Source organism: Apium graveolens, chromosome 8 (assembly GCF_009905375.1).
Source record: "Apium graveolens cultivar Ventura chromosome 8, ASM990537v1, whole genome shotgun sequence".
NCBI lineage: Eukaryota > Viridiplantae > Streptophyta > Magnoliopsida > Apiales > Apiaceae > Apium > Apium graveolens.
Genome location: NC_133654.1, coordinates 107,785,938 through 107,811,536, shown reverse-complemented (window position 1 = coordinate 107,811,536; position 25,599 = coordinate 107,785,938). Strand labels below are relative to the sequence as shown.

General features: G+C 37.4%; 1 protein-coding gene and 1 non-coding gene across 3 annotated transcripts; both read left to right on the top strand.

Moving 5' to 3' along the window:
• The first annotated feature begins 2,148 nt into the window (after window positions 1–2,148).
• Window positions 2,149–6,433, top strand: LOC141678778 (thiamine pyrophosphokinase 1-like). 2 transcript variants are annotated; one of them, XM_074485162.1, is made up of 6 exons: window positions 2,149–2,413; window positions 2,748–2,844; window positions 2,932–3,004; window positions 4,671–4,769; window positions 5,562–5,811; window positions 6,062–6,433. In XM_074485162.1, exons 1-6 carry the CDS (start codon window positions 2,281–2,283, stop codon window positions 6,178–6,180), a joined length of 771 nt encoding a protein of 256 aa, XP_074341263.1. In that variant the 5' UTR covers window positions 2,149–2,280; the 3' UTR covers window positions 6,181–6,433. The 2 variants fall into 2 exon arrangements, with proteins under 2 accessions (XP_074341263.1, XP_074341262.1); XM_074485161.1 differs by having other exon boundaries at window positions 2,275–2,413; window positions 2,753–2,844.
• Window positions 6,434–24,945: 18,512 nt separating this feature from the next.
• Window positions 24,946–25,052, top strand: LOC141681359 (small nucleolar RNA R71). The gene has a single exon (XR_012558799.1). It is a non-coding gene; the product is annotated as a small nucleolar RNA R71 (small nucleolar RNA).
• Window positions 25,053–25,599: the final 547 nt, after the last annotated feature.

Sequence of the window (25,599 nt, the reverse complement as noted above, 5' to 3'; positions counted from 1 at the left end):
AGACCAAGAAAAAGAGATCTTACTTCTGCTTTCACAGGGCATGCTTACACGTTAGAGTTGTTGAGTGGTCTAGGCACACAATGCCATGATTTGATGCGCTTATCTCGGACTGCAAATATTTGACTATGTGATCATTTTAGACAAAATAATTGGTTAAAGGATAGTCGTTTTATTACAGTTGAAGAAAAAATGACAATATTTTTTATAGTCATTGGACATAATGAACGCTTTCGGGTGCTCAAGCATGATTTTCAACACTCTTCTCAAACTATTCATAATTGTTTTCATGAGGTATTAAATGAAATTATGAAATGTACAAAAGAGATTATAGTGCCAACCTCATTTGATCTGAACCCAGATGTTCCAGGCAATCATAAAGCATTAAAAAGAATTTTTCAGGTAATTAGATATTCTTCATACTACTCCATTGATACGTGATATTCATATATCCATATTTTTATATTACCATTTTTTGTTGAAATAGGGAGCGGTTGGTGCACTGGATGGTGCACTTGTCCATGCAATTATTCCTAACGATCAACAAAGAGGAAGAGGAAGAGGTGAATGCTATCAAAATGTCCTTGGAATATGTGATTTTAATATGATTTTTACCTTTGTTTGGGCTGGTTGGGAGGGAGTTGTACATGATTCAAGAATTCTAACAGAAGTTGCATTTGATCCGGATGCAAGCTTTCCCTTTCCTTCACCAGGTAAGTAATATTTTTTATACTTATTTTAAAATATACAATTATTATTATTATTATTATTATTATTTAATATTAAAATTATTGCATACAATTACAGATAAGTATTATTTATGTGATACTGCCTATACAAACACAACAGGGTTTATGACGCCATTTCGAAATACAAGATATTGGGCAGCAGATTTTAATGGTCGTCGTCCTTTAACAAGACAAGAAAAGTTTAATTATGCACATGCACGACTCAGAAATGTTATTGAACGGGCATATGGAGTGTTAAAATCAAGATTTCCGATCCTAAAACAAATGGCTCCATATCCTTTTTCCGTACAAAGAGATATAGTTATAGCTTGTTTTGCGGTCCATAATTTTATTAGGATGGAGAAAGTTGATGACACTTTATTTACTGAATATGACAATGCCGCAAGTTCAGACGATGAAGAAGAGGAAAATAGAAATGAAGGTCAGTTGAATCGAGAACAACACTATAGACACCAGTGGGGGACTCAAGGAGTGCAATATATGAATAATCTTCGTGATCAAATCGCAAATCAGTTAAAAAGAACATAGATTTCATTATTAGTTCTTTTTTCCTAAGTACTTGTGCCATATTATATCAAATTCATTTTGGATATTTTATGACATTTTTTGTAATATTACATTTGGATTAAAGATTCAAAATTAATATATTTTCAGTTCAATCGCTGGTCACATCAATCAGTATTGAATAAACAAATTTGAGGGTAAAACAGTAAATATATCATCATTCAGATATTTTTACATGATTGTTATCAAACAGTATTTTTCCTTCAGTAATTTTTTCATTCAGATAATTTTTTCATTCAGTATATTCAGATAATTTAATGATTCAGTGTTTTTGATTCAGATTTATCAAACAACACCTTACTTAGGGTTGTCAATTTGACTTAATTTTGTTATAGTGCATGCATGTCTTGCACAACACATTTTTCGTATTTTTGATAATTTTGTCCATATATCTCACCGTCTAGATCATGACATGTGTCAGTATATGAGGTACTAATTTACTATTTATCAGATAATTTTTTTAAAAAAATAATTAATAACCGATTTAATGGATTAATCAAATATTTTGAACCGATTTATATATAATTTATCAGCAATTTTTAAAAAAATCAATCAATTTCAATTTAAGTAACAAAGTTGACAATCTATTTAAAACAACATATCCATTTCAACAGATTTTTTATGTCAATCTTACATTCCTAATCGTACCCGATTAATAAATTTATTTATAAAAAAATATATTTATTTAACATTTTTAAATATATTAAAAATAAGGGATTCAACCAAAGGTGTGGATGAAGTACAAGGGATTCCATGAAAGTGAGGGCAAAGCGGTGGTTAAAAATTAAAAAAATATAGATACACATCTCTATCAAATAAATACAAAATCAAACTATCGCCACTTGCTGCTGTACTCAATGCTTTGACAATTTTACTCTCTTCGTCTTTGAATATAATTATAATTATATATTCACATTCTTATTCGACGACATCTTCAAGCTCCGCAAAAATCTTCAATATCTCTCTAAAAATGGACGCAATGATTCATTCCTCTTCATTTCTGTTGCCGGAAATTCCCTCCGGCGCCGGCGCTGGTCTCAAATACGCGCTTGTATTGCTCAATCAACGCCTCCCTAAGTTCACTCCATTATTGTGGAAGCACGGTACACTGTAATCTCGATAAATGAATAATCTCGATAAACGAATACTCTTGATATTTTTCCATAAACAGTATATCTTTAATCTCAATAAATATATGCTCTCAGTAATATAACTTCCGCAAACGTAATAGAGATTGTGTATTTTTAATCTCGATATATTACTAGTCTCGTATCTGGACAGTTAATTTGCAGAGATTTTACTGTTGTTATTTTTTGTTCTTTTAAGCTCTGTAGATAGGTTATGTTTCTGTTTAGCTCTTTATATTTTACGAAACTATGTAGTTGATTAATTTGTTGTAATTGAGGTTTTAGTGTAGTGATAGATATGTTATTGCAGCTCAGCTTCGAGTATGTGCTGATGGCGGTGCTAATCGTGTTTACGATGATATGCCTCTGCTTTTTCCTCATGAAACGCCTTCTGATGTTCGAATCAGGTTCGGTTTATGTGATTTTGTTCAGTCCAATGAGACAGATAAGAGGAGCATATTCATTATAAGTGGATGTTTTTTTTTGTGTTTTAGGTACAAGCCTGATGTGATAAAAGGAGATATGGATTCGATACGTATGGAAGTACTAGAATTTTACAAAAATATGGTACTGTTATACTGTTTTTTATTTAAATAAGTTTCATATGTTTAGTTGTCGATATGTGTATTTATGCATAATTCCAGAGTGTTTATATCTTCTAATGGGAACTTATGAAGGTATATCTGATTATGATTAGTTTTTGATATATAACTGCACTTTACATGCTAATTGCTCGTATTGGACTCAAATACGCTTGGTCATATATGGAACCTGACTGCCAATGTGATACTCTTAAGTCTTAACAGTGTCTTGATATTGTTCCTAGTTTACTAGATTAAAAGACAAAGGATTTTTCCTGATAGTGAATAGTTTTTGATATATTAATGCACTTTACGTGCTAATATCTCATACTGGCCTCAATACGCTTGGTCAAATTTGGAACTCGGTTGCCATTTGCCAACATTATACTCTTAAGAGTGTCTTGATATTGTTCTGGGTTTAGGAAAGTAGTAACACATGGTTTGGCCATACTTCTGCCAAGTATCTAATCATGCTAATAGTTTGTAAATTATTTAAGAAAGTATTGATTACAAATTGGTAATTACTGATCTCTGATTCTTTTTCTTCTTACTTTACTTGCAAGTAATTTTTTTGGATTTATGGATACAATCATTCAAGGGGTAAGTACTTTCTTGAGAGGCCTCTTAGGAATGTTGTCATGTGTAACTTTTCTAGATCAGACTGCTTGAGCCAATTAAGCAGTCAATAAAGCCTATAATAAAGAAACCCTAAACCAGTGTTGTTTAGGGCACATATTCTTAAAAAGCAGAACTTCCTATTTTAGAAGCGCTCGCTGTGTCAGCCCTATTTTTCCAATTTCATAATTGCGCCTAAGCCTGAAGCATAATAAATTATGCTCTTGACTTGAGTGCGCCTTTACCAACATTGGCCTAAACCATAGAAGAATTTTTCTGGTTAAGTCAGAGATTGACAAAAGAGAGGAGTTCACGTAATTGTGACACTGTAGTTGAATCAATGAAAAAAGCCAATTTCAATTTCTTTTAGTCGATAAAAATAACAATCTCTTATCACTCCCGCTCTTTTTATAGAGTACTTGTCTTATGCTGTAGGTGCCCTATAGTGTCAAGATCCTTAATTTGCATTTCCTACACTGGTTACTGGCATTACGAATATTGTCTATTCGAATTTTTTACCCCAAAGCTTAATTAAAAGTTACATTTTGTCATGTTATTCAACTTAGAATTCCGCTGTAGAATATAAAATATCTGGCTGAGATTCATGGAATGGGCAGGCAGGCTGCTTTGTAGTTAATTTATTATAGGTTGGATCTCAATTTTAGCTGGTAATAATTACCTAGAGAAGGATTTTGGTGCTTATGGATGTGATTAGATTTAAAAAGGACAAGTAGTTGAGAATCTGGTCAAAAGCTGTTTGTGGAATAAATAAGTGAGAAGTGTGAACAATCATACTTAGAATGTGATTACAAAAAAAAACTTGGCGAACACTTCTCTTGTTTTTTATGTTTCCCGTCTATTTCTGGGTGTCACCTCCTCGTCACTATTAGTGCAATCAGTTATCTTGGCGTAGATTAGAATTTCTATATTAAAAGTCTTGTAAATTTACTAGCAATGTATTAAAAGCTTTTGATTATATCACAAATCGAACCCAGCAATGTGTCTATATCTTAGAGTATCTATAATTTGTTGTGCAGGGGACCAAGATTGTAGATGAATCTCATGACCAGGATACCACCGATTTGCATAAATGTGTTGTCTTTATTCGTGATTTCCACGCAGATATGGAAGATACTGTAAGCTATGTTTAATATATATGAAAAATCTAGACGTCCAATTTATTGTCACTGGTTTGGTATGCTAAAATATAGCTAAAATTTAAATTCTGCAATGTTTGTACTTGTAAGCTCTTATGTGTGCATGTAGAACAGGGCTTCATGTTGGTGTTGCCATGATCTTTCTGACCAAACATTAGGGAGTTGGAAGCTTATAAAGTCCCCCTATAATTATTAAATATATTAGTGTTTTGTCCAAATTGTTTCCCGTATACCAAATGAAAGGGTATAACTCTCATGGGAGCTATTTCCCGGTAGTTTTATTATCTGTCTATCAGGTCTGCAGCCCTCTGTTTTTCCTCTGTGATTAGCCAAAACGATATGAAAAATGTCAGTTTCTTTTTATTGTTTTTGCACAGTTATCTAGTTGTAGGCCTAGGCATTGAATTATATAGTTCTAGGCCTAGGTGTTGAAATGGTAATGTAATTTTGTCGAATGTGATATTAATCTACTAAAGTTTTAATACTTGAGACATGTGACATGTAGCTGATGCGGAAGTCAGGTGTTACAATTTAAGCGGATGAATTAAAATATTTAAACAGTAGACACCCTACTTGGTGTGCTCTTGCTATATGTTGGTCTTCAGAACATTGGCACATCAGAACCCAAGTGTATGCCTGGGTTTTTAGATTGCACGTTTTTTTTGTCTCTTTTCTTGGTTTTGATTTCATAAAATTGACATCCCGGAGAAATGCTATATATTTATATAAACGTGTGGAATCCCTATAAATGACGACTATTTACTTTTCCAGTTATGCATTTTAGTTGCTGGAGCACTTGGTGGGAGGTTCGACCATGAAATTGGAAACATCAATGTTATATGTCATTTTTCAACAATTAGGATAATCCTCCTGTCGGAAGATTCCCTAATTCAACTTCTTCCAAGTGCTCATCATCATGAAATTCATATACAGAGCTCAGTAGAAGGCCCACATTGTGGACTCATTCCAATTGGTACGCCTTCCGGAAGTACTACTACCACAGGGCTTCAATGGGACCTCAGTAAGTGCTTAATCAATGTAACTGTGAATGCAGTTGTTTCTACATGAATATTGTATGTACATCCTTTAACAGGGTAGAACAATTTAGTCCCTCAATAAAACTACAAATTCATAAATCATATATTTTCTTTTTGTGTGTAGGATTCATTATCAGATTAATGTATCAGTTCTTTCATCAATGTTTGAATATATTTTTGGGACATCTATTTTATGAGATCTAATGCACATTTATACAAACTGTATCCATGCAGCTAATACGGAAATGAGATTTGGTGGCCTAATTAGCACGTCTAATATTGTCAGAGGTGAGATTGTAACAGTGCAATCCAATTCCGATCTTCTTTGGACCGTATCCTTGAAAAAATTGTGAAGCATATTAAAGAGCCTGGATGGAGATTTCTAGTTGCAAATACATTAAATTCTCCTCATATTATTTCCATTCCAAGGAAATAAATTGAATGCCGCCAACATAGCATCCGAGGCTTTTCTTCTTTGATCCATTTTTTGCCTCTACAAATTTTATATTTTCGATTATTCTATTCTTTTGTGACTTTTGGAATTCCAATATTCAATTTATATGGTTCAAACTTTGTCTCATAAACTTTGATCCTCTTTTGGAAGAATCTAGTAGTATCTCTAGTTTATTGTATTGTACAACTGAATAAATGTAATATCCGGGAAAATTACTTGAATATTTTATGTTAAATAAATAAATATTATGTGTTTATATAAGTTAAAATGTTTACTGCCATGATATTACGTGTTTTAAAATGCTATTTGTGTTTCCATGTGAACCAGAAAATTTTTCGATTGATTAACATGTGTTTAAACTGCATTTATATGAATCAATCTGCAATTTGGACTCGTATTTATTCGCGTCTCTATTGAGATATTTGTTTTATTTCATTTTATGTGCGTTTGAATGTATTTTATGTGTTTAGGGATTTTCTGGTAATTTAGGGATCGTTTCTGTGCTTCAAAAATCAATGGACTGGGACCCCACCGGGACGTCAAACCCCACAAAATCTGTGTTTTTATTTTTATGAAATTATTCGTATTTCAAATACCCAATAATTTTGCATTTTCAAATTACTCGCAATTTTTGGGGAATTTTGACATCAATTTTGTATTTTATCGTTTTTAAAAGTATTCCCCCGTAATTATTATTTTTGGCCCTAATTATTATAATTAGGGGATAAAAGCACCCTTAATTTATTTTAGGGTATTAATTTCTACAATAATATAAATAAGCTGATCAGATTATTTTATTTATTTGTATTTAACAAAAATTCAGAAAAATAGAAAATCTAAGAACAAACTTTGGGGGTGTAATTTTGTTCTTGACACAAATCCTTTGATTTTGAGAGATTTACTGAACCTCTGTTAACGATCTAGTAATCAACATAATCCTCTCGACGAGAGCTTTCCATTGATACCAATTTCATAATCTGAGAGTGTTGTCTATATGTTATGAACTTGATGATTTCATTAACAAAACACCTTGTTAGATTTTACTTAGTGAAAATGTAGCACTCGACGGATAAGGATTATAGTCCCGACGGATGACTCAATATAGTCCCGACGGATGATGATTTATTATCCATCGACTGAGTAGCTTATGTAACAATATGTCTGTAGCACATTTCTGCATACACATTGTTTAGAATCTGTAGTAGTACTTAAATCATGTTGACTTTAACTAGATATGCAGAATAGGTTGATTAATTGTACATAGATGATGTCTTGTAATTCTGCATAAATGAAATGAAGTCTAGTGCCTGATTGCTACCCGACGGATAAACAACAATGAATTCGACGGATGATCAACCCCCCGACGGATGATCATTAACTCGACGGATGATCATAAACCCGACGGATAAAGAATTCAAATATCTGTTGACAGTGACAACACAGTCACATGCGTCGAGTGTATGCAAATGGAATGTGGTAGCCTATTCAACTGGGTTTTCGAGAACAAAGAAGCATTGCCATTTTCATGCTATTATGAAGATATTTAAAGATGCTGGAATAGAGTAATGAAGTAGCATTGTAATAGACTCGATAGTTTTTGTTTTATTATCTTGTCTTATTGCTTTGTAATCTTGGTGATATATAAACCAAGAAGCTGCAAATAGAACAACTAACAAATAAACTAAGCAACTAAGAGAAAAACATTTTGTAAGCTGAATTCTCAGTATTTCTCTGTATTCTTAGTTGTTCATTTGTAAGCAGCTGTGAGCTTTTTGCACACAGAGTTCTCTCGATATATATTATATATCTCTGGTGGAATCATTCAAATCCACCAGAAAGTTTTTAAAGACTCTTGTTTTTATTACTTGTGTTTTGATTCATTTCAAGTGATTATTCCGCATTCTGCTAATCAATTCACACTGATATATATAATTGAGTTAGAACAATTTTTATTCAGGAAAAAGTTTCAAGAATTCCATTCAACCCCCTTCTGTAATTCTTGTTATATTGTTAAGGGACTAACAATTGGTATCAGAGCAAGCTCTTGAAGAACAAAGAGTTTAAAGATCAAAATAATACAGCAAAATGAACAAGAAGGATGTTGGAGTCAAGATTTCTTTTCTCGATAAAGATAATTATCATCATTGGAAGGTAAAGATGCATCTTCATTTGCTTTCTCAATATGATGCCTATGTGGATTGCATAGAAAGAGGCCCTCATGTACCAATGAGAGCTGCAACTGGAAATGAGCCATCTGTCCCCAAGCCAAGGCATGAATGGTCTGATCCTGACATTGAATAAGTCAGGAAGGATAAAAAGGCCATGAATATTCTGTTCAATGGAGTTGATGGTGATATGTTTAACAACATCATCAATTGCAAAACTGTGAAGGAAGTTTGGGACACAATACATATTATCTGTGATGGCACTGAACAAGTCAGAGAAAACAAGATGCAGCTACTGATTCAACAATATGAGCACTTTCATAATGAAGAAAGTGAGTCTCTCACTGACATCTTTAGTAGGTTTCAAAAACTACTAAATGCTTTAAAGTTGCATGGAAGGGTCTATCAGACAAAAGACTCCAATCTGAAATTCCTTAGATCTCTTCCAAAGGAATGAAAACCAATGACAGTCTCATTGAAAAACTCACAATATTATAAGGAGTTTACTTTGGAGAGACTGTATGGCATCCTGAAAACATATGAGCTTGAAATAGAGGAAGATGAGAGGATGGAGAGAGGAAAGAAGAAAGGAGGGTCCATTGCACTAGTTGCTGAGTTAGAAAAGGAGAAGGAGATGAAGATGGAAGCTGTTGAATCAACTTCAAGGGTCTGTGAAAACAAGGGCAAGGGGCTTGTAGTAGAAAATGAAGATTCTTTGAGCCAAGATGACATGGAAGACATTGATGAACATTTAGCATTTCTTTCCAGAAGATTTGCCAAGCTCAAGTTCAAAAAGAACTTTGGAGCAGCCAAGCCAAATAGAAACATGGTGAATAAATCAAAATTCATATGTTTCAAATGTGGCTTGGCAGGGCACTTTGCCAGTGAGTGTAGAAGGTCAGATTCCAGCAAGAAAAAGTTTGAGCATGTGGATTATAAGCAAAAATACTTTGAGCTGCTCAAACAAAAGGAAAAGGCTTTCATTACACAAAAAAATGACTGGGAAGCAGATGGTCTTGATGAAAATGAAGATGTCAGCTATGTCAATCTAGCCCTAATGGCCAAGTCTGATGAAACAGAAAAAAGTTCTTCAAGTAATCAGGTAATTACTAAAAACCTTGCACATTTATCTAAAGCTGAGTATAATGATGCTATAAATGACATGTCCACAGAGTTATATCATTTGCGTGTTACACTTAAGTCTCTTACTAAAGAAAATGCTAAAATCAAAGAAAACAATTTGTTTTTGAGTGAGAGAAATAATGTGTTAGAGTCTCAATTCATTGATTTTGAAAAATTATGAATTGAGTGTAAGATTGCCAAGGAGGAATTAACTGAGTCCTTGAAGAAAGAAGAAATTTTGAAAAAGCAGCTCGAGCGTGAACAAGAGGTGATTAAAGCATGGAAAACATCTAGAGATGTCCATGCTCAAATCACCAAAGTTCAAGGAATCGAGTCCTTCTGTGATGCAGCCTGGAAAAAGAACAAGGAGAAACTAGAACCAAATTTGGTGGATGGAGTGCTAACAGATGTAGACTCGACGGATGATGAGGGTCATCCGTCGGATAACAAAAAGGGTTATTCGTCGACTGATGCAAATCCTCATCCGTCGACTGTAAGCAAGCCTATTAGTAAAGCCAGACTTGTTAAGTTGAATGAAAAGTATGGATCTGTTTCCAAGAACTTTGTTCCAGGAGAATCGAGTCAAGTTAAGAAAGGGAAAAAGGCTAATGTTGGTCACATGACTGTCAAACAATTAAGTGATAGACTTGAAAAGATTGAGGTTAAAATATAGGCTAAAAAGAAAAATAATAGAAATGGTAAAGTAGGAATTAACAAACACAATAACTACACACCTGATAAATATGCTCCAAGAAAAATCTGTGTCAAGTGTGGTAGTGTAAATCATTTGTCTGTTAATTGCAAATCTGCCATGCCTACTTCCATGTCTGTGCCACCTCACTCTCCCAACATGAATGCCATGTCTCCCATGCCTATGAATGCTATGCCTACACTGAATATGAATGCACAGTTTGCTAATATACCATTTGCACCTAATCCTTATTATGCTGCATTTAGTATGCCACAAATGCCATTTAGCATGCCTTACTGGAATAACATGTTCACTAGTAGCATGTCATTCCCTGTTAATTATAATATGCATGATAATTCTGTTGTTATGAATGGTTTCAAAGGTCCAACTCAAATGACTAAGGATGAATCTGATATCCCCAAGTCAAATGAGATGAAGCCTAAGAAACAGAAAAAGAAAGCTAACAAGGCAGGACCCAAGGAAACTTGGGTACCAAAATCAACTTGATTTAATTTTGTCTGCAGGGAAACAGAAAGAATCTTTGGTACTTGGATAGTGGTTGTTCAAGACACATGACTGGTGATTCTACCCTGCTCACAGAGTTCAAGGAGAGAGCTGGACCGAGTATTACTTTTGGAGATGACAGCAAGGGTTATATTGTGGGATATGGCTTGATTTCAAAGGATAATGTCATCATTGAGGAGGTTGCCTTAGTGGATGGTCTCAAACACAACTTGTTGAGTGTCAGCCAACTTTGTGATAAAGGCAATTCAGTAACCTTCAACTCAGAAGCCTGTGTTGTAACTAACAAAAGGAGCAACAAAGTGGTTCTCACTGGTGTGAGGAAAGGAAATATGTACCTAGCTGATTTCAACTAATCTAATGCAGAATCTGTTACTTGTCTTCTCAGTAAAGCAAGTCAGGATGAAAGTTGGCTATGGCACAAGAAACTATCACATCTAAACTTCAAGACCATGAATGAGCTAGTAAAGAAAGAACTGGTTAGAGGCATTCCTCTAGTGGAGTTTTCTAAGGATGGATTGTGTGATACCTTCCAAAAGGGAAAGCAGATCAAAGCATCATTCAGAAAGAAACTTGATTCAACAATTGAAGAACCTTTGCAACTGCTACACATGGATTTGTTTGGACCAGTCAATGTGTTGTCCATCTCAAGGAAAAGATTTTGCCTAGTAATTGTAAATGATTTCTCAAAGTTCTCTTGGACATATTTCCTAAAGTCTAAAGATGAGGCTAGTGAAATCATCATCAATCACATAAGGCAAGTCAATAATCATCCTGATTTCAAGGTTAGAAGAATCAGGAGTGACAATGGAACCGAGTTCAAGAATTCTGTCATGAGAGCATTTTGTGAGGAAAATGGGATTCTGCATGAGTTTTCAGCAGCAAGAACTCCATAACAGAATGGAGTAGTAGAAAGGAAGAACAGATCACTTATTGAAGCTGCCAGGACAATGCTTGAAGAATCTAAACTGCCAACATATTTCTGGGCTGAAGCTGTAAATACTGCATGCTACACTCAGAATATTTCCCTGGTTAATCAAGCAAGATGCATGACTCCCTATCAATTGTTCAAGAACAAGAAGCCAACTCTAAATTTTTTTCATGTCTTTGGCTGCAAATGCTATATTCTGAGAAATCAAACTGATCAAAATGGGAAGTTTGATGCTAAAGCAGATGAAGGAATTTTTGTTGGATATGCTGTTGGTAAAGCATATAGAGTCTACAATCTAAGAACCAACATTGTTGTGGAATTAATATATGTTGTGGTTGATGATAAAAAGATTGAAGGACTGTAAGATGGAGACTACCATGAGAGCCTCAAATTCGACAATGTGGAGATGGTTAGTGATGACAGTGATGATGAAAGTGATCAAGAAACAGTATCAAAGGATAATGCAGAAAAATCCACTACCAATGAAACACAAAACTCAACATCTGTCGAGTTGTATAATGTTAGATATATTTGATAATGTCATGTCTAATATGATTTATGTTTAGTTTTCAGATCTTACTTAAACATGACATATCAGTACTTAACTGAAATCAGCACTTATACTGAAGTCAGAACTTAAGTCATCAGTACTTAAGGTTCAGGAGATATTTATCTGAAGATAATATCAGGACTTAAAGGAAACGTTCAGATAAGGAAGGTGGCTGATTGAAAGGAAAAGAAGATCAAGACAAACGTAAGAAGAGATATGCATGAAGAAGGAATTCTATGAAGAATATAATACTTGGAAGAAAAGATATCTGATTGATATATTTTAGGAAGCAGAATTATATTCCATATCAATTAGCGATTATCTTGTAACTGTGTCGTATATAAACACAGACATAGGGTTTACACTATAAGTGTTATCATTATCGAGAAGATTATTCATTTTAACCCTAGAAGCTCTCGTGATATTTGTTCATCACTGAGAGAGGACAATTTCATACTGTAACAGAATTTATTGCTTCGAATAAAGTCTATTTTCTGTTACTTGGATTATTAGAATTCGATTTGATTGTGCTATACACTGTATTCACCCCCTCTACAGTGTGTGTGACCTAACAAGTGGTATCAGAGCCTATCTGTTAACACACAAACAGTTTAAGATCCAAAAACAATCATGTCTGAAGTAGAAACTCCAATTAAGCCCACCAAAACTGAAGAACCTCCAAAGACACAAATCCATAGCCGATATGAGGCTATTAGAGTTCCCATATTGAGACCATCTGAATATCCCATATGGAAGGTGAGGATGACTATGTTTCTGGAAGCTACAGATCCAGAATATCTTGATAGAATCAAGGAAGGACCTCACAAACCAACCAAGCTCGCTGTTGCAGTTGCAGGTGAAGCAGCAAAGTCAGTACCAAAGGAGAAGAGTGACTACACTGCTGAAGATATCGCATCAATTGCTAAGGATGCTAAGGTACGACACTTACTGCATAGTGCCATTGATAATGTAATGTCAAACAGGGTAATAAACTACTAGACTGCAAAGGAGATATGGGATGCCTTGGAAACAAGGTGTCAGGGAACTGATACGATTAAGAAAAACAGGAAGACAATACTCACTCAAGAGTATGAACACTTTGACTCAAAGGCTAATGAGTCATTAACTGATTTATATGATAGATATGTCAAACTCTTGAATGATTTATCACTGGTTGATAAGGAGTATGATCTTGAAGATTCAAACCTTAAATTCCTGTTGGCTCTTCCTGAAAGCTGGGATTTGAAGGCAACAACAATAAGAGATAACTATAATCTTGATGAAACAACTCTTGATGAAATTTATGGGATGCTCAAGACTCATGAACTTGAGATGGAACAAAGAAGCAAGAGGAAAGGAGAAAAGTCAAGGACAGTTGCTCTTAAGGCTGAAGAAGAATCCCCCAAGGCAGCCACCTCAAGGAAAGGCAAGGGTAAAGCGCTCTTCACAAAGTCTGATACTGAGTCATCAAGTTCTGATAGTGATGATGACTCAGAATCTGAAAGCTTTCTTGAGACAGATGCTGATGAAGAGATGATGAAGTTGTGTGCCCTTATGGTGAAAGGAATCACAAAGATTGCATACAGGAAGTTCAGGAAGGGAAAGAAGTTTTCCAATAAAGGTGCAAGTTCTGATAAGAAGAATTTCAGAAAATCTGAGGGCAAAGGAGGAAAGTTTGACAGAGGAGATTATACAAATATCTAATGCTACAACTGTGGTGAGAAAAGGCCACATATCTCCTGATTACAAGAAAGTGAAGAGTGACAAAGTCAAGGCTCTTGTCACAAAGAACAAAAGCTGGACAGACACCTCAGATTCTGAAAGTGAGGAGAATTATGCCTTGATGGCAAATGCTGATATGGCAAGTGCTGAAAGCAGTTCTGAAGCTGCTGAGTTAAAGGTACCTCAAACTACTTATGTCTTTCATACTGATGATATTAATGAGTTGAGAAGATATCTTAAAACCATATTCATTAGCTATAGAGATCAAACTTTAACATGTGAAAGATTAACTTCTGAAAATCTTGCTTGTAAAAAGAGGAATGATTATTTAGAAAAAGAGTTAGTCATGTTCCATCAAACGCAGAAAGATAGAGATGATGCTTTCTATGTTAGGGATTAAGTGCTTAAAATGAATGAATCTCTAAAAGCTGAGTTAGAAAAGGAAAGAGAGATTATCAGGACTTGGACTAACTCTGGCAGAACAACTCAGAATTTGTTAAGTAGTGAAAACTGGAAAGAGGGCTTAGGTTATGGAGATGATAAGAATGATAAAGGAACTGTAGAAATTAAGCCTATAGTTGTTAATCAAAAATCTAAGTTAAAGCCTGTTAAGTTTGTAGCTGTAAAGTCTGATAATGAAAAATCAGAAGTTAAAGAGGATTTAACTTCTGACAAACTAAAACAGGAGAAGACAACTGAAGTAAATGTAGGCTTAATGACAAAGAAGCAGCTTAAGCATAAGCTGAAAGATGTTAAGAATGCAAACAAGGTCAAATCACCTACGAAAAATAGGAATGGAAAGGAAGGTGTGAATAAAAGCAATGATTATAAGCCTGTTCCTGATGCTCCTAGAAAAACGTGTCATAACTGTGGAAGTTCTAACCATCTGGCTTCTTTTTGCAGGAAGAATAAGAACATAAACTCCTTACCTTCAAAGTCAGGAGTTAAGAGTCAGTCTGTTAGATATAAGCCACAAAATCCTTATTTTCATTGTGGTAGTTTATGGCATTCCATTTATACTTGTAAGGAATATCATAGTCTGTACTATGATTATTATCAAATAAAACCTTCTTTAAAGAAAGTTAGCATTGTTCCTTCTAGTATAAGTTATGATTCAAAGTCTGATAGTGTAAATTCTGATAAGAAAAATGTTAACATAAACTCTGATGCTAAATCCGCTGCAAATATTAACAAACTTAATAAGGCCAAAGGATCCAAGCAAGTTTGGGTCCTTAAAACTAAACATTAGTGGTCTTTGTGATTGCAGGGCAACAGGAAAAACATCCTAGTTCTGGACAGTGGATGTTCAGGACATATGACTGGAAATAAAGCCTGCTATCAGACTTTTTGGAGAAGGTTGGCCCAAGTGTTTCTTATGGAGATGGCAACATTGGAAAAACGTTGGGAAATGGCAATATCAATCTTGGGAATGTCATCATTAAAGAAGTAGATCTGGTCTCAGGACTTAAACACAATCTGCTGAGTGTCAGTCAAATCTGTGACAGAGGTTATCATGTGGATTTCTTTGAAGAACACTGTGAAGTTATTAGTAAATCTACAGGCAAATCTATTCTGAAAGGATACAACCATGGTAACATCTATGAAGCCAAGCTTTAAACAAGTACTGAAGGTTCTGCAATCTGTCTGCTGAGTAGAGCATCAATTGAAGAAAGCTGGAATTGGCACAAGAAACTCTCTCATTTAAATTTCAACAATATAAATGAACTAATCAAGAAAGATCTTGTGAGAGGACTGCCAAAGTCAGTATTTGCTCCTGATGGCCTTTGTGATTCTTGTCAGAAGGCTAAACAAAGGAAATCCTCATTCAAGAGCAAGACTGAATCATCAATTCTTGAGCCTTATCACCTACTACATGTTGATATATTTGGTCAAGTAAATGTCATGTCTATTGCAAAAAAGAAATATGTTATGGTCATAGTGGATGAGTTCACCAGATACACATGGGTGTATTTCTTGCACACAAAAGTGAAACTGCATCTATCTTGATTGATCATGTCAGGTGTTAGGGCTAAAATACGCACTAATATTCATGCAAGTATACGCGTTCGCAAGTAATATAGAATACTTTCTAGTTTGTTCCCACAGAGACTCGGACTAAATTATTGTCTAATTAAACTCACTCACCAATGTACGATTACTTCTCAATGTTAAGATACTAACACTTAAGATTTTTGATTAAATATTAACTATAATTAACTATTTAATTAATCACTTAACTAACACTTCCAATTATCAATAATAAAACACTCATGAGATCACAACTTCATTATCACTTCCTTCTATAGCCATTGTTATTACCTTTAGCATGTGACAGTGATGATATTAATCGAATAACACGAAACTGATAAAAGCCAACTTTCATTGTACTAATACCATTCTACTAAGCATCCACAATTAAGATAGAAGTTGAATAGTCATCAATTATGTTGAGTTCCTATATGTCTACAGAAATTGACAACACAACGATTTAAGCACAAGTTATTCCTTTTGATTATATAGGGCAAATAAAACTGTTAGATTTAGCCACTAATCATGCACAACGTACATGAACCTATGCTAGCATGGCAAGTTCTAAATCTCAAGATCCACCGTCGCTTCACAAAAGATTAACACCCTATCTTATATGTTCGCGACGCACATAAGACGAATACGCACAACCAATACTAGATATCATACAATCATCACACACTAAAGTATTAAACAATTAACTAAAGAATTCCATAATAAATCCGTTGCAACCCCATCATCACGATTAGCCCATATTAGCACTTATCGTCATCATGGGTTCATATGAAATCATGATAAACAAACACAAGAAAATAATAACTAAACTTAATTATATTAAAACAGAGTACGTCACAAGAGTAAATAAGTTCAAAGCAAGAAAACTAGCATCCAACGTTACAACGAAACAAGAATCACAAGAAAATATGCTTCCTCTTCGTTGCGGTGTGCTAAATCAGTCTTCTTCCTTATCTCCTTCGCTCCTTGCGTAAAAACACAATCTTCTTCAATCCACACTTGTGAAAACATCTCAGATCTACTTATATAATAGTCCCATAAAACTCAGATTACATAGAAGTGGAAACCAAACAGAAGTAGAAGTCCAGAAATATTATATCTCTTTTCCCGACCCTGCGCGGCCGCTCAGCATAGCTGAGCAGCCGCTCAGCAATGCTGAGCGGGCGCTCAGACCTCTACTGGAAAAAATCTGATTTTGCTCCGTTTCTTCGCCGTAATTTGCCCGTTTCTTTCCTCTCGCAATGGTGAACACATGCCAAGGCTTATTCTTGATGATTCCTCCCCCAAAATGCAACTAATACCCTGAAATGCATAAACACTAGAAAAATGCATCAAATACACAAAATACTCGATTTCAAGACACCAATTTTAGCCATTTTAAGACGTTCTAAGTGGTATAAAATGCCACTTATCACACCCCCAAACTTAAATCGATGCTTGTCCTCAAGCGTCACAGACTCAAAAACAAATAAAAACATGCATGAATGCAATCTATATGAAAATACAGCGATCCCCCTTACTTCAATTAACCAACCAAATTGCCACATCTCAACGAATGCAGTTAGACAACTAAAGATCAATAAACTCATGCAAACGGACATACGGCCAGAAACGTGGTGTGTGCAAATGCTTAACAGATATGCTTCGGAACTAGACCAATTATTATGACTCGACTATCCTCAAGGCAATCCTATGATTATACAAAGAATAAAAATTCTAGGCACAAAGTGATATACAACACTACAAGAATTCTGGAGCTTACTACGAAATCGTGCTTTTTATTCACAACACAAATGCTTATTTGACCGTGCAATGAGTGAGGTCCACAAAAGACTTTTACAATGGTATCCATGTAACGAGCGTTAGGTTAGCGATCCCAGACTCTAAAAGCCTTAGGTCACTAGGCACAAAGTCCCCTAAGAACTTAATAACTCGAATACCAAAGAGCACACTCTTGATCAATTATGCATAAACTAAAATTTTTTTTTCTTACTTCTGAGCAAGTGCGTTTCACTCCATCTTGCTCAACCCTAGTCTACTCGCACCATATGCGAGCCGGCTACTAGCCATTTGACGCCTAGCCACAACTAGCAACAACTTCCATATTTTTTTTTTCTCCAAATTTTTTCTTTTTCATGCCTTTATCACTAAGAACCTATAATCGAATTCCAAGCATAATAAGTAGATTGACCTTGAAAATAACCAAATCATAACAACAATCTAGCCCTTACGCATTCTTTAAGACTTAGTGGACTTACAATTGTTTCTAGCATGCATATCAACCTACACGACTCAATATCACTTTAATGCTATCACTACACTCGCATCAATATCACAATTCAGTCGATAAATCATTGCAAAAGGGATCATGGTAAATGCATGAGCTACATGACATTCATAACAAAAAAAACTATATGGCATAAATTATGCAACTATATGAACTAAACTATCATGAATATGCAACTATATGACACACACACAATATTCCTTAACTACCACCCCCAAACTAAAAATCTTCACTGTCCTCAGTGAAAGTAGTAGAAAGGAACACAGGGTATACCTACTCGGAGTCATCATCATCATCACCCTCAGTGGGTGGAGTATCAGGCGGCGGGTATGCAGAGTCCTCACCAAAAACTGGCCACTGGATATCAGCTCCAAGGCCCCGAAAAGCACTCCCTAACGCAAGGGTGAGCTCCTGAGCAAACCTGCTCTGTGTCTCATACATGGCATCCATCCGCCGTGAAAGCCTCCTATACTGGTCATCAACCATCCCAGCACCCTCCTGAGCTCTCGAAGAACCAGCCTCATCACGCCCTGGCCTAGCCATAGTAGCACCTCGTGCTGGACGCCCTCCTGGAAGACGATAACCCAGCCCATGTTCCTCAGGCTCACCACCGGTCCACTCCTGCATCCCATTCAGCGTCCCAGAATCAATCGGAGCTGCCGGCAACTGCAACTGCTCATGAGCCGGCCAGTTCACTCCCACTGCTTGGCATAGCTTCGTAACCGTGGATGCATAAGGGATGTTCATATGCTTCGCTCCCCTCAAAAACTTCAGAATTCCTTGGTAGATAAACTCACCAAGGTCCACATAGTACTCCTCATTCAGAATTCCCCACAACAACTGTGCTCTTTCAACTGTGACCTCGTGTGCATGCGAAGAAGGCAAAATATTAGCACAAATAAATGCATTCCATGCACTGGCATACCTGTTCATGGTGATCGCCGGAAAGTGACGATACTCATTAGTGCCGGTCCTGAAGGTCCAAACTGTGCCCGGTCGACAGAGAGTCGCACAAATCAAATCCAAGTCAAAATCCTCAGCAGTCTTTTCATTCCAGTTTTCCTCCTCGGGCTTCCTCTCTCGCTGTCCAATCACACGGCGAATCGCCGCAGGATGATAATCAACCGTCAGCCCTCGGACCACAGAAAACCCATTCTTTTCGGCCTTCACGTTCGCATAGAACTCGCGAACAACGCTCATCGGTACCGCTTCGAGTGACTCACAAAAAGCTATCCACCCCTTCTCTGCAATCATGGGCAGCAACTCACCATCCCTCTCTGATGGCAAAAACCCTCTCTCCTTTAGAATCAGCTTCCCCAAAAGCCTAGTGTACTCCTCCTCCGTGGCTCTGTCAGTTAACCGAGGCCTTGCAGCAGTACCCCTCGATGAATCAGTAGTAGGAACTGTGCTGCTGCTGTCAATAGTGCGTGCTCTCTTGGGTGCCATTGATTCGTGAATAAAAGTGTGTAAGAACTGATTTTTGATATTTGTGAGAGAGTTTAAGTGTATGAAGTTTTGTGGGAGATATGTAGGATAGGTGTATGTATATATAGGGTGTGGATTAGATTAGGGTTTCGGAATTAAGGATTAAAATGATGGGGTAGTGGGAACAAATCATGGGTTTATGGGCTAAAACTGTTTTTTTTTTCTGAACTGTAAAAAAAAATTATGGTACTCGACCCCTGAGCGGTCGCTCAGCATAGCTGAGCGGGCGCTCAGCTTGCTGAGCGGGCGCTCAGGGGGTCACTGGAATTTTTTTTTTCAGCCCCTGTTTTCTGATTTTTTTGTGTTTTTGGATAGGTTATTAACTTCTAAGGGTTCCTGTAACAACAATTCATGGGTTGCCTCCCACGCAGCACTTCTTTTTCATCATTAGCTTGACATTTCATACCCTTCTCAAGTAGTCAACAAAATGGCACTAACCACTTCTCGGTTTGCCATGTCCCCATAGTAGTGCTTCAACCGCTGACCGTTAACCTTGAATGTTTGGTCCGGATCATTCTCAAAAATTTCCACCGCTCCATGTGGAAATACAGTTTTGACAATAAAAGGTCCAGACCACCTTGATTTCAACTTCCCAGGAAAAAGTCGGAGCCGAGAGTTGAATAAGAGAACTTGTTGCCCTGGCACAAATAACTTAGGATGTAGCTTCCTATCGTGCCACCTCTTCACCTTTTCCTTATACATTTTGTTATTCTCGTACGCTTGAAGTCGAAATTCATCAAGTTCATTAAGCTGAAGCATTCTTTTCTTACCAGCTGCATCTAAATCCAGGTTCAACTTCTTCAATGCCCAGTAGGCCTTATGCTCAAGCTCCGCAGGTAGATGACATCCCTTACCGTACACCAACTGAAACGGTGACATCCCAAGTGGAGTTTTGTATGCTGTTCTGTAAGCCCAAACAGCTTCATCGAGCTTTAAAGACCAATCCTTCCTTGACGGATAAACAACCTTCTCTAGAATGCGCTTTATCTCTCTGTTAGACACTTCCGCTTGACCATTTGTTTGCGGATGATAGGCAGTAGCTACTCGATAATTCACATTATAACGCTGCATCATAGAAGTGAACGTACGGTTGCAGAAATGCGATCCTTCATCACTTATGATTACCCGAGGTGTTCCAAACCTTGTGAAAATTTGCTTATGAAGAAAATTTAGCACTGCCTTTGCATCATTTGTCGGTAAAGCTTTAACTTCGACCCATTTTGAGACATAATCGACTGCCAGCAAGATGTACTGATTATTGCAAGACGAGATAAAATGCCCCATGAAATTGACTCCCCACACATTAAAGACCTCGACTTCAAGCATCACATTTAATGGAATTTCATCCTTCCTTGACAAATTTCCCACTCTTTGGCAACGATCACACCTTAAAACAAACTGATGAGCATCCTTCAACAAAGTAGGCCAAAAAAAACCTGCTTGCAGAATACGAGATGCCGTCTTCTCACCACCATAGTGTCCACCATAAACCGTGGAATGGCAGTCTCGTAATATCCCCTCCGTCTCACAGAACGGGATACATCTCCTGATGATCTGGTCAGCTCCCTGTCTAAACAAATATGGTTCATCCCACATATACCACTTCACCTCATGCAGAAACTTCTTCTTTTGAGCGGATGTCAAATTAGGAGGCATTATATTGCTGACGAGATAGTTTACAATATCTGCAAACCATGGTTCTTCCTCCTGAATTGCAAACAACTGTTCATCCGGAAAAGATTCATTAATTAACGTCCTATCTTGTGAAGTAGAATCGGGATTCTCCAACCTAGAGAGATGGTCAGCTACTTGATTCTCAGTACCTTTTCTATCTTTGATCTCTAACTCAAATTCCTGAAGTAAAAGCACCCAACGAATGAGTCTCGGCTTCGAATCCTTCTTGGAAACCAGATAGCGAATAGCCGCATGATCAGTGAATACTGTTACTTTCGTACCAAGTAGATAAGATCAAAATTTCTCAAAACCAAAGACTATAGCCAAAAGCTCCTTCTCAGTAGTGGTGTAGTTCAATTGGGCACCATTTAAAGTCTTACTCGCATAGTAGACCACATGGAAGAGGTTTTTCTTGCGCTGTCCCAAAACTGCACCTACCGCATAATCACTCGCATCACACATCATCTCAAACGGTTTTGTCCAATCTGGTGCTGTAATAACTGGTGCAGTGATCAAACTCTTCTTGAGAGTCTCGAATGCTGCCAAACATTCATCATCAAATTTGAAAAGCACATCTTTCTCCAGCAAATTGCACAACGGCTTAGATATCTTTGAAAAGTCCTTGATGAATCGCCGATAAAAACCCGCATGACCAAGAAAACTATGGATTCCTTTCACAGAATTAGGTGGGGGAAGATTTTCAATGACTCCCACCTTGGCCTTGTCCACCTCCAGACCCTTGCTAGAGACCTTATGCCCAAGGATAATGCCTTCACGCACCATAAAATGACATTTCTCCCAATTGAGCACCAAATTAGTTTCCACACATCTTTTGAGTACGGCGCGCAGATTATTCAAACATTCATCATATGAATGTCCAAAGACGGAGAAGTCATCCATGAACACTTCGACATTATTTCCAATCATGTCAGAGAATATAGCCATCATACATCTCTGAAAAGTGGTCGGGGCGCCACATAACCCAAACGAAACTCTGTGAAAAGCAAACGTGCCAAATGGACAAGTGAAGGTAGTCTTTTCCTGATCCTCTGGTGCAATACAAATCTGATTATACCCGAAATAACCATCCAGAAGACAAAAATACTCATGACCCGCCAATCTGTCAAGCATCTGATCAATAAATGGAAGAGGGAAGTGATCCTTCCTAGTGGCTTTGTTCAATTTTCTATAATCCATGCATACTCTCCATCCTGTAACTGTTCGAGTAGGGATGAGCTCATTCTTTTCATTTGCGACCATAGTGATACCTCCTTTCTTAGGTACACATTATACGGGGCTCACCCACGAGCTGTCAGAAATAGGATAAATGATGCCTGCATCCAGCCATTTCAGAATTTCCTTCTTCACCACCTCCTTCATGATGGGATTCAGTCTTCGCTGCTGTTCCACAGTTGGCTTACTACCTTCCTCTAGCAGAATTTTATGCAGACAATATGAAGGACTTATCCCCTTGATGTCTGCTATGGTCCATCCTATAGCCGATTTGAATTCTCTCAAAATCCTTAAGAGCTTGTCTTCCTCACTACCTGAAAGGTCAGATGAAATAATAACAGGTAACGTAGATGAATCACCTAAAAAAGCATAACTCAAGTGTTCAGGTAATGGCTTGAGCTCCAAGGTAGGTGCTTCCTCTATTGATGGTTTGAGCTTCCCTTCAGCATTCTTAAGGTCAGAAGTACCCAGAGATTCAAATGGTATGTCCAACTTTCGCTTCCAGGGAGAAGCGTTCAGATATTGTAATTGCTCGTTGCCATCTTCATCATCGCTGTCAAAATCCCCGACTAAGGCCTTTTCCAATGCATTAGACATTAGCATGCGATCGAGTTCCGAAGTAACCGCAGAATCAATCACATCCACTTTTAAGCACTCCTCATCTTCTGTAGGGAATTTCATTGCCTTGAATACGTTGAAGGTCACATACTGATCTTGGACCCGCATAGTAAGTTCACCTTTTTGCACATCTATCAAGGTACGGCCAGTAGCCAAGAAAGGCCTTCCCAATATTATGGGAATCTTCTTATCTTCCTCAAAATCCAGAATAACAAAATTTGCAGGAAAGAAGAGCTTATCCACCTTGACGAGCACATCCTCAACTATGCCCCTTGGGTAAGTAATGGAACGATCAGCCAATTGTAGCGACATGTAAGTGGGTTTTGGATCAGGCAGATCCAGCTTTTTAAAGATCGACAACGGCATCAGATTAATGCTTGCTCCCAAATCACAAAGGCACTTGTCAAAAGTCAGATTGCCAATGGTGCAAGGAATGGTGAAGCTTCCTGGATCTTTCAGTTTTGGTGGTAACTTTTGCTGCAGAACAGCGCTGCATTCTTCCGTGAGAGCAACGGTTTCAAGGTCATCCAGTTTCACCTTCCTTGAAAGAATAGTCTTCATAAACTTCGCATAACTAGGCATTTGTTCCAGAGCCTCAGCGAAAGGTATATTGATGTGAAGTTTCTTGAACACCTCCAGAAACTTCCCGAACTGTCTATCCAGCTTTTGTTGCTGCAATCTCTTAGGAAAAGGTGGTGGAGGATAGAGCTGTTTCTCCCATGTATTAGCCTCAGGCAGAGTGTGTTCAACAGTAGTCTTCCTTGGTTCCGCCGCTTTCTCCTTTTGCTTAGATTCTTCATCTCTAATTTCAGCTTCTCCTTCTTTTGCCTTTTCAGCATCAGCCACTTTTCCAGACCTTAAGGTAATAGCCTTGACTTGCTCTTTAGCTTCCTTCCTGCCTGGTACTTCCGTGTCACTGGGAAGAGTGCCAGGTTGACGATTGAGCACTGCATTGGCTAATTGACCGATTTGATTTTCCAAGGTCTTGATAGAAACCGCCTGACTCTTGCACAACAGCTTAAGTTCCTCAAAATCAACACTAGTAGGTACAGCTGTGCTTCCCTGTTGAGGATATGATTGCCTTGTAGCATACTGCTGTGGTTGTTGGAATCCAGGTGGGTTAAACTATTTACTCACTCCTTGCTGATATGGTGGCTGAATAGCATTCTGATTATTCCCCCAGCTGAAATTTGGATGATTTCTGTTGTTATGATGATAGGTCGCTGGCACAGGCTGCTGTTGTCACTGATAATTATTCACATACTGAACAGATTCGTTGACAAGAGAACACTGATCCGTAGCATGAGAACCTGCACAGAGCTCACAAACCATAGCTATTTGATTAACTCCATATGTAGCCAGAGAATCAACCTTCATCGATAGCGCTTGGAGCTGGGCTACAATAGCGGTGGCTGCATCAACTTCCAGAATACCTGCTACCTTGCCTGACGTCATCCTCTGAGTTGGGTTTTGATGCTCATTTGCAGCCATCGTCTCTATAAGATTATACGCCTCGGTATAGCTTTTAGCCCATAAGGCGCCTCCAGCTGCTGCATCGAGCATGGGCCGAGATTGGGCCCCCAAACCATTATAGAAACCAGTGATCACCATCCAATCCGGCATTCCATGATGTGGACATTTTCTCAACATTTCCTTGTAGCGTTCCCAAGCCTCGCACATAGATTCAGTAGGTTGCTGCGCAAACTGAGTAAGAGCACTCCTCATAGCAGCAGTCTTTGCCATCGGATAAAACTTCACCAGAAACTTTTGCGCAAGATCTTGCCACGTAGTGATGGACCCAGCTGGTTCAGAATGTAACCAGTCTTTAGCCTTGTCCCTCAGTGAGAATGGGAAAAGCCTCAACTTGATAGCCTCATCAGTCACGCCATTATACTTAAAAGTGCTATAGATCTCGACAAAATTCCTTATGTGCATGTTGGGGTCTTCAGTTGCCGCTCCTCCAAAAGAAACAGAATTCTGCACCATCTGAATAGTGCCCGGCTTGATTTCAAAGGTGTTAGCTTGAATAGCCGGATGAAGGATGCTTGACTGAATGTCATCAATTTTAGGCCGAGAAAAATCCATAAGAGCTGGATCAGCTTGAACAATACGATCTCCCATGTTTACTGGTTCTTTCTGCTCAGTTCCTGAATCCGAATCCTCAAAATCTAACTTCTCCGAAATATCAAGAACTTCGTCTGTCTCCTCAGCTATATCTAAAGTTCTCTTGCGAGCACGAGAACGAGTTTGCATAAACGCTTGCTAAAGTACCTGA

What these genes read in the sequence shown, in the direction of transcription:
- LOC141678778 (XM_074485162.1), top strand. Translation starts at nt 2,281, where the DNA reads ATGGACGCAATGATTCATTCCTCTTCATTTCTGTTGCCGGAAATTCCC. An exon ending in CCTTCTGATGTTCGAATCAG is followed by an intron (nt 2,845 to 2,931) that starts GTTCGGTTTATG and finishes TTTGTGTTTTAG; the next exon opens with GTACAAGCCTGATGTGATAA. An exon ending in ACGCAGATATGGAAGATACT is followed by an intron (nt 4,770 to 5,561) that starts GTAAGCTATGTT and finishes TTACTTTTCCAG; the next exon opens with TTATGCATTTTAGTTGCTGG.